This window comes from Protopterus annectens, chromosome 1.part1, assembly GCF_019279795.1.
Source record: "Protopterus annectens isolate FY-2018-M chromosome 1.part1, PAN1.0, whole genome shotgun sequence".
In the NCBI taxonomy this organism is placed as follows: domain Eukaryota; kingdom Metazoa; phylum Chordata; order Ceratodontiformes; family Protopteridae; genus Protopterus; species Protopterus annectens.
Window position 1 is genome coordinate 48,099,693 of NC_056726.1, and position 17,435 is coordinate 48,117,127.

Here is a 17,435-nt window from a genome sequence, read left to right on the forward strand (position 1 = left end):
GTCATTTGAGTTATACAATATAAGCTGTAGTACCATACAGACTACATATGATCAGTCGATGGTTTAATCTTAAGTAAAGAGTTCATCAAAAACTATATGCTTAATAAAGGCTAGAAGTTATTTAGGATGAAAATTTAAGTTATTAAACAAAAGTCCTCTGTTATCAGATTACTGTTCCTTTAGGCTGTGTCAAGATTAGATAAAAAAGTTATGCCTTGGATATTTAGAATGCGTGTTTTGATAAAACAAACTATTACTGAGACAGCAGAGCTGAAGCACTAGAAAGTCTTCAAAAATGATAATAATAGCAGCACAAGTTGTAACTTCACTGTTTAAATAAGCATATCTGTCGGGAAAGGATGTTGACGTAGGTCACATGAAACACAGTACCTCCCTGACCCTCTTCAAGTGCAACCTTGATGAGTGCATGGGAAACCACAAATTTGTCCCAGTGGTTCCACCTGTGTCCCTCACTTGACATGAGTGACAGGTGCTGAATGAAGTTTCTTTTTTGGGGGATAAACTCTTGGTTAGGCTTGTAAGGACCTCAGGACCATTAGCCTAGTAACCTCCTATGATCCTATGATCTTAAAAATGAAGCAGCAACTTATGCAGAGTGTTGAAAAAAGTTGTGACAGTGCAGTTTATGTTCTGCTTTGGGAACTGATTAGTCTGGCTTTCTAAAAAAAACTAAGTAAGACAGATTAGAAGAATGTGCACTGGGATGTAAGCCAGTCAATTCTGAAGTATGTGCATTAAAGAATAATAACCATGTTGCATGTTTTCAAATGACAGTTTAAACAATATGTGAACTGCTAATGATGCTAGATATTCAATGGTATGGAACTTCTGAAGCAATTTAAATATACTGATAGATTCATAGATAAGTACTAGGCTAGCTGCCCTTGTAGGGCATTTTAAACCTAGACTTGTTCCATTTTTGTGCTCAAAATAACCTATCCTATTTGGTTATAGATTGGTCTTACCCATCCCATGGTCAATAATTATATAATTACCTCAAATAGGAATAACTGGAATCATTCCATAGATAATTTGAGGGAACCCATGTATGGGAAAAAGCATTTAGGATCTGCCTCTGTCCATTAGTAGCACAGGGGCAGTCCTGGGGGACATTTTGTGTTTCCTATCAATAGATCTAAGTTGTGCTTGAATATGGACAGGAATTATATTTGTTTTATGCAGATGGGAAGTCTGTTGCATAGCAGCTATATCCTCTGTGAGATACACCTAACCCTCTAAACTTGCAGAACAGGTTTAGATCCCTAGACAGAGTATTTCTGATGTAATTTGACTTGCTCATGTGCATTAAATCCATCAGTATTGGGTTAGATGATGCCTTATATGCCAAACACAGGTCATCTCTTAGCAGTCTGCAGGATACCAAATATATTGAAAGGGTTGAGTCAGTCTGTGTAGGACATGTTGTTTAGGCCTTGTATCCTTTCAATGAAGTGTTTTTGAGCACATAAACCCAACAATATTTCTGTATTGTGTGTTTGCTCTGTAACTAACAATGAAAGTCTAATGGAAATATTTTGTGGCATTTGAATGAACTGTAAGTTGGAAAAAGGAATTCAAGCAAGTGGGAACTTTTACAGAGAAACAAAAAATGGTTGTTGAGTGCAGAGCTTGTATCATTGTGGTGCGCAGAGTGGATTCTTACAGCTCAGCAAATGGTATCATTCAATTGTAAAAAGAATACTGTTTATATAAACCTGTCATTTCTTGTATGTGTGAAATGTTCTATAGTTAAAACAACAGAAAGCCACAGTTTGATAATGACTTCTAAAGAGAACTGCATTGCTTCTGAAATACACTATTTTGATATTCACTGCTGAAAACTCTATGCATGTATAATCCCTGCTTGTTGAGAAGTAAAAGTAAAGAAGTGGGCAGTGTGTGGAAAGCATTGACAAATGGTGAAACTATAAAGTTTATAAAAAACACTTGAGTCTTACTAGGTGATATTTGTAGCAAAGTATAAAACATTATATGGCACTAAATTTTACTAGGTGTTGTCAGTGGCAAAGTGTATACCTTACTGAATCATACCAAGCATTGTCTGAATATTAAAAAAAATACAGAACCTGTGGCAAAGTGCATAAGATATCTAATCAAAGAGAAAGTCTCTTTGAATAGTGAACTATTTTCACTGGGGAAGTGCTGTATGCACAAGAATATTTGCCCTGTGCCTATACAGAGGCTTGCTTCAGCAATAAAAGTGGGGTTTTGTATTACTGTCTTATCCCACTGGAAGCACAGTAGCAAGTGCCACCCAAATCCCACCCATCACTCAGCACCAGGTGATGTTTTACTAAATTAATGAATAAACATTTTGAAGTTTTACTTCTTCACATGAATGTTCATCCAAGACTGTCAGCATGTGGAAAGTAGATAGTGTGGACTTGTTAGTTTACTATAGACACACAGGCCATAGTGCAAATAAATATGCAGTTTAGACCCATCAGTGCTTTAGTACTTGAGTGAAAAAACGAATATCCTTGCAGGCAGCAGCTGCAGTTCTGAGCTCCTATAGTGTTACCTAGACACCTGTTGCCGGTGAACCAAAATGAGACAGGTCTTGGAACTACAGTGATTTTTACAGAAAGATACTTAACAGCATTCTTCAGAATCAACTAATTCTGCAGAAGTTTCATTCACTTATTTAATTTTTGTCTTCTGTGTCATTTTAATTTACATGCTGGGTAGATTTTTAGTCAAAGCTTTAAGTTTGACTGCTGCTGTTTGCAACCCCATCAGCATTTCTTTAGCAAAGTTGTATCAGTAGGGGAACTCATCACTATCAATGTCAGTGCTAAAAAATAAGGGGGCAGTTTCTTAAATCTCTCTCTGTTTCACTTGTTAAAGCAACCATTTTGCATCAGCATACATTTTCTAAACAAAACAGCACAAATCTCTAATGTCTGGCATTATTGATTAACTTTACTCCTCAGTGATATGCCATCATTACAATTACTGCAAGAGTTAAGAAAAATAATATCAGGGTCATTATGAAGAATCAGGGACAGTATTAACTTAAGAAGGAACATATATGTACGGTTTAGATAAACGTATTGGAAAGCACCCTTTTTCTTACTAAATCACAGCATGGTGTGTTTGCTCATGAGACAGGTAGAACCTGCTTTTAATTATCTTCTGAATAATCCAAACAACTGTAACTAAGGCATAGCCAAACAGCAGATGCCCCTGGCACAAGTTGTTACGCGGTACAATTGGCAAGTGTCTTGCCGATGGTACAGGAGTGCAAACCAGGTGTTCACACACACACACACACACACACACACACACACACACACACACACACACACACACACACACACACACAAAAGATGAATTTTTTGCAGGGGCAAGCCCCCCTGAACCCCCCACACCCCCTGCTACTTAAATATACCAACTCCGAGATCTTATTACATTGAGGAAGAGGATAAACTACAATTTGAAAATGAATATTCATAATGTCAGAGGCAATTCTGCATAGCATGTCAATCATGCATCATTTGCATTCTACTTTACAGCCAGTAGGCATGGCAATCACTCTGGCCACACCCATTCTTGCACAAAATGGCTGGTGGGTTAACACAATAAAACAAAGCCTAAAAGTAGATCTTCATGTCTTCATGTCAGTTAAATGGTAGCTTGGAAAAGGAAGTAAAAGAAAGTTCTTTGGTGGTGTTATACTAAAGACATGCGAATAAAAGTTGTGTGTGTGTGTGTGTGTGTGTGTGTGTGTGTGTGTGTGTGTGTGTGTGTGTGTGTGTGTGTGTGTGTGTGTGTGTGCGCGCGCGCATGCGTCTGACAAGACTGGTTTAGCACAGCCCTGGTAGCATTTTCTGGAACTATGGTTGGTATAAAGTGCTGATTCTGAAAGTAAAACCCACTGATAGGAAAACAGAGTTCATTGCTGCGTAAAGCAAGAAAGATGTACAGATTCCTAAAGTAAACCTGTTTGATAAGAAAAAAATGGTATCTTTGCTTTGCAAAGCAAAAAAAAGGCATTGAGTTTAAAAAGTAAATCTTCTGAGAGTAAAAATGATGTTCATTACTATGTAGCATAGGAAAGAATTGTTTACAAACCTGGTGAAACTGTGAATTACCTGTATGGAAACATGAGAGGCGAAAGAGGTAATAGGCAAAGGTGAATAGATGTCAAGCTCTGCTGAGATACAGCAACATGGATTCACAAAAGCAAATGGTACTAAATGGCAGAGTGTTTCTCAAACATTTCTGTAGTGCAGGGGCTTTGTATCAGGAGTATCTCTGATAGACAGGAGGAACTGGATGTTTTGCAGTCCAGTTATATCTCTGGCAGAATATAACCCATACAGCTAAGGCTACTGCAGCTGTCTTCATTCGAACTTCTACTGCTATGGCAAGTTTACTTACACTGGTGTACTTGATTATTCAGCCTAATAGTCGCCAGCCACAGTGTAAGGCCAAGCTTTGGCCAGAAAGCGTTCTTGCTATTATTCATACAGTAGGTGATATTTATCTTTGTAGAACAGTGCCAGTGGCCATGTGACTCAGGGCATTGGGTCTCATGGCTGCCATGATTTTTATATTTCCATTTAAGAGGTATCATGTTAGAGTTCATCAGTGAACCCTGCAGCTGCAATGGAATCAGTGTTTAGCCCTAATTTTGGATATAATCAGAATGCTTGAAGCCTGTAAGGGGCATCTGACATAGTAGCTTTTCAAATTAAGCTTCTGTGTGGGAAGTCCCTTCCAGATTCTCAGCTCAATGGTAACCATCATCAAAAATACCTCAGCCCTAGAGTGTGTTGGGTCTTGTCAAAGACAGAAGGTCTACGGTATACAGCAACCAAACAATCCCAGCCTGCATATCATTGTCCTGGAAATGAGGATGGTTTTCTTCACCCTGCAGGTCTTTCAGGATTCCATTGTTTGAGCACTGATCATCACTGAGACTGACAATGTGATAATACAGTAAGAATATCAATAAGGAAAGGGGGATGCATTCCTATCCCCTGTGCTGAGATGCATCGAAGTTGTGAGAATGGGCCATATCCCCAAATTACTTTCTAATTCCTGGAGAAGCCAGTGCCTTAACAAACAGGTTCAGCAAATACCAGGTGATGCTGTGCATGATTCCTTTCTGCTAATGGAGGAAACTTTCCTGTGGTCCATTTGCCTCCTCAGCCAATGACATGTGCAATGACTTTTTTTTTTCAGTTCCCCTTGTGGAACAGTGGTCCAGGGAAGTAGTAGCTCGGGAATGGCCTCCTTGTCACCTGTGTGTCTTTCCATTCTCTCTCTTTTTCCAAGTTCATACAAAAAGCAAAACGGAATTAGACCAAGGTCATTCTAGTACTCCCCTGCTGGGCTCAGTAAGTTTGGTCACCCTTGCTGTATCCTTGACGTCTGGTTGTCTATCATGCAGTGGTCCCTCAGAAGTCTATCCCATCTGTCTGGAGACCTTCATATAGTCCTCTATGCCCTCAGGTTAACACTAGATTTTCCAGTTGCAGTGCTGACCAGGAATGAAGCTTCCTCAGATAGGATCATCCATATCCTGTTATCCCCCCCCCACCAAAAAAAAACAGTACCAGAGAAATGTACAAGAGCAAATGGACTTACTTTTCAGTCTCAGCCTTAGAGAAAATGGTTGTACCCCTTCCTGATTCAAGGTCCTGTGGTAGTTGATTATTTGGTCCAAATTTTTGATGTGTGATTTACCTCTTTCTCTGTAAAGGTGCACGTCATGTATTTTCAATTTCTACCAGGAGGTTTAGAGTTCATCACTATTGTTACTCTAAATCTGCAAGGCCTTTTAAAGGGTTGGTGAAAGTCCTTACCTTAGGGAAAAGCTACAGCAATGGTGTCAGAGACATCATTGTTGCCACTGTGTAACCTGATTTAATAATCTGGGCAGCTCCTGGTTTCTATGACAGATTGCACAGGCATTAGTTTTCACAAACTCTCCACCTGAGATAGGAGAGCTGGACATTGGCCAGTTGGCCCTAGAAACAGCTCAGGTTCTTTCCCAAAGTCAGGTCACCAGTGATGCAAATGGATGCTCTGGCTTTGCTCCCTTGGATGAACTGCTATCCGGTATTGTTCACAATTATTCTAATAAAGGAGAATATCTGTTGCACTCCCTGGATATACATAGACAGCAGAACTTCTGTCTTATCTGGACAAAATATTTCAGCAAGGCTTTGCATGTTGTTTTTGTCCTATGCTGCTAATAAAATTGGAAGAAAGGTGTTCAAAATCACTTCACCCAAGTGGTCATCTGAGTATAATAAATACTGTTATGATAAACTTGGGAAACAATAAGCAACACAACCTGAGGCTCATTCTGTAAGGATCACGGCTACATCAGATGACTTTTTTGTGAATGCCTCCACAGACAACTTATGTCAGTTACAACTGGGTTTCTCTGAATACCTTCTCAAGGCATTGAAAGTTGGATAAGATTTCTCGCTCCTGTGTCTTCCTTCTGCACAACAATTATTCAGATATCTTTAATAATGCCATCAGAAATTTCCACTGAGCACTGTGTCCCAATGATCACTAGGGTGAAGCAGGCTGTGGCAATTTGAAACTTATGTACCTCTATAATACTAGATATGTTTGGTCAAGGTTCATCTTCCTCACATTTCTGCCCATTTTCCCCCAAACCTCTCAGAAGGGGGTTATGCATAGGTGTTTTATAAGTATGCAGGTAGTGTTACTTTTATGTTCTGCTTACAAGCAGAATATAGGCAGAGTGCAGGGCATTATAAGTAAAGAGTAGCTGAAATCTGAGGGAGTTTAGATTGTGCAAAGCAGACTAAGAACTTGCGGTTGAGTTTTTTAAGGTGAATAAGCTGAACTATGACCATGTAAATCTGTTGTCATAGGAAGTATTTAATGTTCATATCCCAGCATGAACTTTTTTTCTGGGGATGAGGCATATGGCAATGAGTTATATGCTCTTCCTTAGAGCTGTAAGTGATTTATGCAGAGGAGTGAGTAATGGGACCATTCTATTGCATAAATCACCACTGCCAGCTTTGTTAATTAACACAGCCAAAAGCTCATGTTCATTCATTACTTTCACTGGGTGAGATTGCATTATAGATAATTACTGCGGGTTAGAGGACAGGTAATGGAAAGAAGTGTCTGCATATATGGGTATGGCTGCATAATTGAGTGTATATTGAGAGATGGGTGGTCTCAGATGAGTGTGTGTATGTGTCTGCCTCGGTGGTAGCAGTAGGGGAGTTTAGTTAGGGGACAGGAGGGGTAGAGTGTGTGTGTGTGTGTGTGTGTGTGTGTGTGTGTGTGTGTGTGTGTGTGTGTGTGTGTGTGTGTGTGTGTATTTGAATGGGTGTGTGTCTGTGAGTGTGATTGTGTGACGATGTGTGTATAACTGATGTACAATGACTGTGGTGTGTGTGAGTCTGTGTGTATAATTGATGTACAATGACTGTGGTGTGTGTGAGTCTGTGTGCACGCTCAATAATCTGTGAAGTGGGGGGGTCTCCATACTTTTCAACTTTCCCTAGCCTAAAGAGCACTTGCTATTACACAGAGGGAGACACTAGACACCGGGGAAATGTGCTAAATATTATTATAAATCACTTAAAGTTAATAAAGGAACAGAATTTGCAGCAAGAAGCTGTAACTAAAGGACTATAATTTTGAAACTCTAATGTCTGACATTATTGACTGACTGCTTTCATCAAAAACGTGGACAAGGAGACTATATGAGGCCAGAACATGGATGTTGTATTAAAGCAGGTGGAGTTGAGAGGTATGTGGGTGTGTGCCTGTGTGTGCATGTGTTTGTCTGTGTGTATGCATGTGGGAGTATGAATGAGGTGTTTGTGACAATGTGATGAACAGATCGCCAACTGTAATTACAACAACAAAGTGCTTGTTAGCACTTGTGGTAATCACTAAGCGATTTAGAGACACAAAAATTAACCTATAATGAAGTCTTTACTCATTGCAGTTAATTTATCCATGAATTGCTGGCCCATTTCTGAATCCAGGCCCTTGTCTCTAATTCTGTACATAGCAATGGAATTTTGCCTCTGTCTATAGTAAATGAAAGTTCTTCAGTAAAGCAAGTATCTGTATTGCATGCCTTGTCCAGCAAAACACCATATCTGATTTTTCATAGATAGAGGAACAGATTCATTAACACCTACACTAAGTGTACACAAAGTGTAGCCAAGAACATCTCTAACACTTTTTGTGCTTTCTAGTAACTCAGAAGGATTACACTTAGTAGTCTACACTTTGTGGTAATCTTTATGAATCCCCCTCAAAATTTAAGGCTACAAGAAAATCAGTGGGAAAACTAAAATTAGGAGGAAGAAGGTGTGAGTTATGCTTGTGTTGTCTGTCAATTCAGAATGGTGTACACTTAGTGTAGATGTTAATGAATCTCAGGGAGATTCTGCCTTACTCACACCAAACCTTAGCTTCAGTCCTAAAGTAGTCTCAGAGATAGCCTTGATTCAAATCATTCATTTACTGTTCCTCTTTCCAAATTATTCTAACAAAAGATAATATCTGTTGCATACATTGGATGTACAAAGACCATTACTTTCATAGGACAAAAACATTTAGAAAATCTGACAAACTTTTTGTATCATTTTCTCCAGCAAGAAAAAAATAATGTCTCCAAAGTGACTTTATCTAGATAGCACTTGGATTGCATCTCCTTTGTTTATTCAATGTCTAACAAGCCTCTACCTTCAAGGCTCAAGGCCCATTCTTCTAGATAACAGTCTCTACATCTAACTTCAGATTTTCTTCCATAGACGACATCTGTGCTGCTGCAGCCCAGTCAGCCATAAACAAACACCTTTATCAAACACTATAGGAGTGCATGTCATGTCATCAAATGCAAACTCATGAGAGAGCCAATGTATTGAAAATGTATGTTGACTTCCAATCCCTAGTCCATCAAAATTACAACCGCCCCTCCCAAAAAACAGTGTTTTTACCCCACCATCTAATATACTAACTCTGCAATCATGTAACAGTGTAGTTACCCCCACTGTTCTGCAATTGCTCTCAAAGAACCCACAGTTGTCCAATTAAAGTCACCTGCATCTACAGCAACCTGGACCCCCCACACCCCAAAATACACAAAAAAAACCTAACATTTGAACCCCCATAAAAGTGCATCAGACAACATACTTCCATAGCTACATTGTCAAGGGATAATACAATGGCATTTAGAATATTCAACATAAAGCACACTCAATTCAACAAATTAGGGCATAGTCTATCTGTAGATATCTTGTAGAAAAAGACCTGATCCCTCAAATACAGTGTCTTTCTAACATATTGACAGCCAAGGGCACATATTTACACTAATTTAAATAAATAATCCTTTTTTTCTGGGATGGCATTTAGGTACTTTACTGCTGATTCTTAAGTCTAATTTCTGTTGTTTCTGTCAAAATGTGCAAAAGCAAAGCAGAGACTATATTCAGACTATAAAAGAAGCCACGGTGAGAGTTCTGTGCAAGCAAAAATCTGGTGGGGAATGTACTGTGGTGTCCCACCACATTTCACTTTTACATTTATTTATTTATTTATTTATTTATTTATTTACATTTGTTTACAGGGAAATTCCGACTGGACGTAGGTCCTTTTTCAGCATAGGCCTTAGGAGAAAAGCTCAAGTACAATAAAAAATATATACAATAGAAGTATACACTAGAAATATTCAATAGAAATATACAAAAGAAAATGTTAATTTAGTAGGGCATTATACAGTAAATAATAAGGCATCTAGAGTACATGATACAGTTGAAGACATAGAACATCAAGTGTTAAATTGAGCAGCCAGTTAAATTATTTATTTATTTATTTTTATTTCACATTTGTTGACCGGACTAGTCTAGCTGGATATATGTCCATTTTCAGTAGCGGACCGGGGAGAAATGCTTCAATATAGGCAATAGCAACATAAGAATACATTATATGCAATAGTAACATAAAATACAGTACATTATTTTAGATCAGAGATAGTAACTTATACAGAGTAGCTTAGTAAAACTTGTGATAATATTTGATACAATACATTAATTTAGATCAGACATACAAACTAATACTTAGTAGTTTAATAACATTTTAAGCAAAATGATGATTAGATGATACCTAAGGATTAAGCTGGTCATAAGATGAGAAGAAAATAATGTTATTACCAAGTGGCTGGGAGTGGTGTTAGTCAAGGCTGCAGCAAGGGCAGAGCTAGTGGATTCTTAAATGAGACTTGAGAGTAGTTTTGAATAGGCTGCTAGATGGTAATTTGGTTATTGGGGTGGGGGTTGTTCCATAGTTTAGAAATAGCACAGGAGAATAGTGCTTCTCCTGTTGAGTTTTTGGGTTTGGTGGTGAGAAGTAGATGTTTGATCTTGGGGTCTGGAAGAGGAGAAGGGTTGGAGTAGATTTTGGAGTGATGGAATATTATGGGGGTGGTTTATTATTTTGTGGGCAAATGATAGTTGATTCAGGTGACGAAGTTGGGGGAGTTCAAGCAAATTAAGTTCCCTGGTTGAGTAGCAGTGATGGCTATGATAGGATGTACTGTTGCAAACTTTGCTATTTTATTGTAGCTTGATTCTAGTCTGTTTAGGTCAGTCTGTCTAAGGTTGGTAAGTATGGGAGAGGCATACAGCAAGGTGGGGATTAGCTGGGAGTTGGCAATAGCAGTCCTGGCTGTCCTTGTTAGATATTGTTTGTTTCTATAAAGTGCCCTGAGTTTTTTATGGACTTTTTTTATGGTAAGAGATATATGGAGGTCAAATTTAGGATTGTTGTCGATTTTCACACTTGGCTTTGTTTGGATTGAGTAGAAGATGAGCATTGGAGAGCCAGCTTTATACAGATGTGAATGACTCTTGTGTGATATTTTGGAGTTCTTGTAAAGTGGGGGCTGATCAGATGAGAGTGGAGTCATCTGCATATTGTATGAGTGTGGCATGTTTGGTGGAGGTATGAAGGTTGTTGATGAAGAAGGAGAATAGCAGGGTACCAAGGATGGAGCCTTGGGGGACTCCGAGAGAGACTGGAAGATGAGGGGATAGCTGATCTTGCCAAATCACTGATTGCTGTCGGCCGGAGAGATATCTGTGGAACCAGTTGGTGGCAGAGCAGGAAAAGGAGAGATTAGTTAGAACAGAGAGAAGAATGTTGTGAGATACCATATCAAAAGCCTTTGATAGGTCCAGAAATATAGCAGAGGAGAATAGACCATTATTTTTATGGTGCAGGATCATGTCAGTGAAGGAGAGCCGGGCGGTGGTGGTGCTATGAAATGGCCTGAAGCCACATTGTATTTTGGAGAGGAGGTTGCTGGTTAGATAGTTTAGTACCTGAGAGTTAATACATTTCTCAAGAATCTTGGAGAGAGGATGGCAATGGGTTTATATGAAGTATTATGAATATGTATTCAGAGCTGAATGATCATGGTCAAAGGTTTCCAGGGTTTACAGAAAGGATATTCACAGAGGACTACCATGCTACCAGTATATTGGTATAACAACTGCCATTCACCTCTGTCCTTTGAATTACTTCCATGTAAACAGCACCATGATACATGCACATATATACACAACTTTTTATTTATTTGTTTAGTCAGTCATATTTCTGGTAAGTCTTCATCAGGTTCTTGTTACTCACAACATGGTCTCAAGAAAGAGAGTAAATGCAATATATATGGAGAACTTAGAAGGAAGAAATTAGAGTACTCAGGGAAGCCCCATGCAGACACTAAAATAGCAAAGTTCACACACACTATGACTAGAGTGCCAGATTAATCAATGGATCTGGAGCTGTGAAACAGTAATCGTAACTAATGAGCCACTGTACTGCCCAGTGTTTCTTAGTTTAAAGCTGAGACATGCTCATGAGCTAGACAAACAGCTATTTATATAAATCGTGCTCTTGGCAACAACGGAGGGGCTGATAAATGTGAGAGCCAGACTATTGAGGGGGGTAGTACTTGAAAAACTACTTGTACTTTACTTCTTCTGCAACATGAAGTGACCAGTGCCAGTGGCACTCTTACATAATGAATGCTGCCTCTGGACCAGCAGAGACATTTGGTTGAAAAGAATGACTGCTTCACTGTTTGGCCTTATCCAATTGCTTGTCCATGTAACAGAGGATTCTGGTATGCAGCCAAGGTATGTATAAATATATTCAGGCTCCTTTATATGAATATAGTCAGACTGCATTACATGGCATAGCTCATGATAAACTCATAGTAAGTCATTTTTACATAGTGCCGTTTCTGCTATGCCAGCAAAGTATTATCCCAATGTCTACATTTTTCTAAAATTTTCTGAAACCATATTTCACATTGTGGTTTTTACCAAAGGAAAATATTGGTCTTGTTAGTAATACTAATTGAATTATATTAAGTGCAGTAGGAAAAAAATCATTATATGTCACTGCACTGCCCAACATCAAGAATTTATTTTGTAATGACAACTAAGTAATGAAGAGCGAATGTAGGTCTTTTATAAAAAAATCACTAAGTATCAGAAACATTTAATATATAGCAATGTTCTTATTTATTCTAATGTGTTTTTATGCTTTTATTGTTTCTAGGAAGAAAAAAAGGCACCCCCTCCAATACCAAAGAAGCCCCCAAAAGGAAAACTCCCAATAACAAGAGAAAAATCATTAGACCTTCCAGACAGACAAAGGCAAGAAGCAAGACGAAGGTTAATGGCTGCCAAAAGGGCTGCATCTTTCCGGCAGAATTCTACTACAGAGCGTGCAGACAGCATTGAAATATATATCCCAGAGGCCCAAACCAGGCTTTAAGGATAGTATGCTGCAGGAACCCCCTTTTTTAAACCACATGCTTGTACAGTTTGTCATGTACATGTTTTTGTTCCATCTTCTCCACAGAGTAGGCTGTTGCTGTCACTGTTGTGCTCTTCAGATCTTTACCAGAGTAATGGAATGAATCTGATCTCCTCAGAGTCTGAGTTCATGAGAAAAAAAATTACTATTTTTTGTAATTTGTATCTGATGACTCAAAATCAGCTGCAGCAGTTAGTGCGTAAGCCTAACGCATCCTTTATGCTCTCAGAAGACAACAAGAGACACCTCTAGAGATGGGACTTAGCGTGATTTTTTTCTTATTTATATTTTTATAAACTGCTTATATGTTCACTGGGATGAGGGAAAAAATGAGTATATCGCACCCTTAAACAGAGGCACTAGCAAACATGAGCAGAAAATGTTACAAGTATAAAATGCAAGACAAATTGAATTTCCCTAATGTTTGATCCTGTCCACTTAACTTGTTTATTAACTTTAAATATTTGGTCATATTTTGTTATCCTTTCATAACAGCACTGGCTTTGCCGATTTTTACAACAGCTGTGAAACCTTAACTAAAACACAGTTCTCGGTATAGCTGAATAGGATTGAAGTCAGTATCAAAGTAATATATTTTTTTACACAGTAACCATAGAAACAGATACAATTTTAGTTTCTTCCTAACTATGTACTGTAGCATTCCTAATAAAAGTGAACATTTAGTACATCAAAATGAAAGAGAAAAAGGATGAGATAGGATGTTACTGGTATCCCCAAAGACTAGATGTTTTGAGGTGATTTGATGCTAATTTAAGATATTACTTTCTTTGTTCTGGTACATTACCGACTTCTGAAATGTGATAAAAATATATATGCAGTAACTTTTTATTAAAAAAAAGTTTTTGTTCTTATTTTAAGGGTTACCTTACCTATTGTTTCATATCAAAATACTATACTTTAGAAGTTTCAAAAGGATCCTTAAAAGACCTGCATATAATTAGTGTTATATATTCTTTCTAGAGCAAACATTTAAACAGAAAATGAAATATGGGTTTGAACAATAAGATCAGAGTAAAATTTGACTAGTATAGTTTTAAACAAAGTGGAGATGGAAAGTGTTTAACAAACACCATTGTTGCTATGGGGACCATACGTCAACGGAAAGAACTGAAAAACATTTTTAAGCAGAATAATTGCAAAACCAATGTTGATATATAAAGGCAAAAAATAAATACATAATTCAAAAGACTTGCACATTAGCTAACAAATACTTTTCCATATTGGAGATTACATGGGACTGACATCGTGCCATGCCATTCACATTTCAGAAGCTTTGTTTGTTCTTAGTTAAGATTATTTCATATTGTTTAAAATGAGCTGTATTGGTAGTAATTGAAATACTTCTATGGAAAAGAAAATTGATGTCAGGGTTAAAACTTGTTATCTGCATCATAAACCTTATGATGTCCTTGTTATGACAGACCATAGGCAGATTTTGCAGTTGTGCAAGAATTTTAGACTTTTATTTCTAGAAATGTTTTCCTCAGCCCATATGAGCACTTTAATGAAATTAACTCAGTTATTTATATATTTTAGTTAGCTAGAGGGTTGATTATTCATTAATTCACTTGCATAAGCTTATTAATATATTCAGACTGGAATATTTTCATTTCAAGTAAGTGAGATGGGATAATGGTAAACTAATTCCTTGAAATTATAACAAGCTATAATTCAGAGATTTCAAATGTTCATTAAGAATAAGCGGTGTGGTAGCACGTCTGCGAATGAACCACACCTCATATTTTGGTATTTATTTTACCAAAAGCCTTAAACTGCATTTGGGAGCAAAAACCAAGATGAATGTACAGCCTCGAAAGTTGCAAAAAATGTTACTCCCTGACACATCTTTGTTTAAAAAAAAATTACTCTAGGTCATTTAAACATTTCTTTACAGAGGAAGTGTGCAGCCTGGGTAATGTATGATATTAATGCTGCTGTGTAATTTGTATTCATTTCAAAAGAAATGTATTTGTTGTTAATGGCATCTAGAGTTTCTAAAAGTAATATAAGTTGTATAGGTTAAGCTGCTAAACTGACAAAATAAAGCCAGTATTTTCCCTAGAGAGAAGGGAATCATTAGAGAATATGAGATGGGCCTCTAATGTTATGGCAGCTAATATGCTTCACTTACATTTCTTTCATATTTGTAAGTACATTTACTATTTTTTAACAATCGGGAGCATGGATGATATTGATCCCCTCAAGGTCTGCTGTGCGTACAAGAAGCAGCCTTGGAAGAGCTGTTTTTGTCCTGCATCACACAGCCGTAGCCTGCTACTCTGTATCACTTTAAGTGTTACTCGGTAGGAAACATGTGCCAACAGAGGGAGCATTAGCAGGATGAACACAGCAGATACACTATGCTTTAGCACATCATGGGCTGTTTTTGCCATAATAAGACTTGACGTTTTCATCATTTTCTGTTTACCTTTTAACAAGTAATTAACAGTGAAGAAGATGTAGACGGCTCAACGTGATAAAATGTTACCAGTGCCAGACAATGTTTATAAGTGCAATATTTAGCTGACATTACAGATAACATTTTATCTACTAAAGCAAATAAGGTTATTCTGTTACCATGTACTGCTGCCTTTGAGTAACTAATTGCATAGTAATGTTTATCACACTTGTGTAGAATGCATGTAAGATAGATTTAAAAAAGGATATATTTTCAAACTATAAAACATATGCAATAGGTTTGATATGACAGTGAGATTATGACAGAACCTGAGTTTCTCAATAGAAGAAATTTTGAACATTTAAAGAGTAGGTACTTACAAAATTAGAATCATTGTTTATTATATGACATGCTATCACTAAACATTAGAAATTGTCTTTGTTCACTGTTCCAGTAATCAAAAACATAAGACATTTATTTCTACCATTGTTGGTGGATCTAGTTCTTTTCTTACATAAGTGTTTTATATTTATTTTCTGTAACCTAATGGTTTGAACATAGACTCAACTTCTGCTAAAAAAAGATGCAAACTTTAAGATAATTTATAACACTGATTTAGCAGGAACTGTTCTAGTGTTACTGCTGATAATAAATTCAACTTCTTTCAATTGTTTATAAGGCAGGCAAGTATATATTCCTTTCAATCCTTTTTCTTTAGGTTCTGAATAAGGCATTTATATAACACTAGTGAAAGATACCACAATTCTTAATGTGTAACCATACCTCTCAACTATCCAGATTTTCACAGAATGTCCAGATTTTTGCCTCATATTTTTGTTCTGTTTCTTATAAAATTTGTTGTTTTCTGGAAAATCACTGAGGCCTGAAGTTACTAACTAATTACAAACATTGGAACTTCAGATTTCATATTCTTCTGAAAATGCATGCTAATACAAAATTATACTATCAAATGTTTAAATGTTTAGGAGAAATATTTAAAATTTGTCCCTATTTTTGGGCCTTTGTCCCCCCATTATTTTTGACTTTGTCCAGATTTCTTGAGCTAAGAGGCTGAATGGTATGCATGTAACAAATGCCTTTGATGCATATTTTGTTCTATTTCTTTTTACAACACTATTTTCATTTAAGAACTGGATTATGTACATCAACAAATGCACTTTTTGAGGAAACTAAGTAGTACATAAATATTAAGGGATTTATTTAGGTTCCAAAGGGCAACTTCTGGAACAATGTATCACATTTCATTATCCTGACTCGTAAGCTTTATTGCTGCACCCAAACATTATTTCATTTAATTCAAACATTCACCAGTACTTGATCAAAATAAAACATTCAATTAATAAATGAATGATACATTTTGTTGTACCACACATTATTTCCATTTTATATGCCAGTGCAAAACTTGTAGTGACTTATGAATATAGTGGCTAAAATGCTTATGTATAAAAAAGAGCATCTGAAGTTTTCTAAATGTAGTCCTTGTTAAATTACAAGGATATGAATTAAAGCAATGAATTTACATGTGACCTATTTTATTGCAAAAAGTAAGTGCCTGCTCTTTAAAATGAAATAACAGTCTGCATGTAGATAAGCTTGGGTGAATGGAGGACAGGATGAAGATCTGTGTTGTGATTTTTTATAATTGTTAGCATTATAAAGACCATACTGTCCTTGTGTTATTTGAAATTCCTGTTTAAACTGTGACTTTTTTATAGTTTTAAGTTTATGCCCTGTTCTAAGCAGTAAAGAACTTCATGTATTTCTTTATACTCCCCCAAAATGAGCACCTAGATGAAGACGACTGATGGCCAGTGTGATTTACAGTTACTCATTATAAAAGTATCCATATGTCATTTTCAAAATACACTAATGAGCCTACTGAGGATTTTCAGTGAGTAGAATTTACTTGGAATTAATGGTATTAAGGTATTACATCTTATTTGAAATTGTCCCTGTATGTTTTGTCAAAACATTTTAAAGGAAATTCAAAGTTTTATGGTTAATAGAGATTTTTTGTACCATTTAAGGCTTGAAACTGCACATCAGACATTATGTAGTAAAATATACAGTGATAAATTACTATTTGGAATTTTAGAAGTAGAAACTC

At 36.9% G+C, this 17,435-nt stretch overlaps 1 protein-coding gene across 1 annotated transcript in view; it reads left to right on the forward strand.

Annotated features, from left to right (window-relative positions):
• The window catches only part of DLGAP2 (DLG associated protein 2), a 1,650,454-nt gene extending 1,633,264 nt beyond the window's left edge, over window positions 1-17,190 (forward strand). The window contains exon 11 of the mRNA XM_044073515.1: window positions 12,628-17,190. Within this exon, the coding sequence (XP_043929450.1) occupies window positions 12,628-12,846 (219 nt within the window). The 3' untranslated portion in view covers window positions 12,847-17,190. The remainder of the gene's footprint in view (window positions 1-12,627) is intronic.
• The last annotated feature ends 245 nt before the right edge of the window (window positions 17,191-17,435 follow it).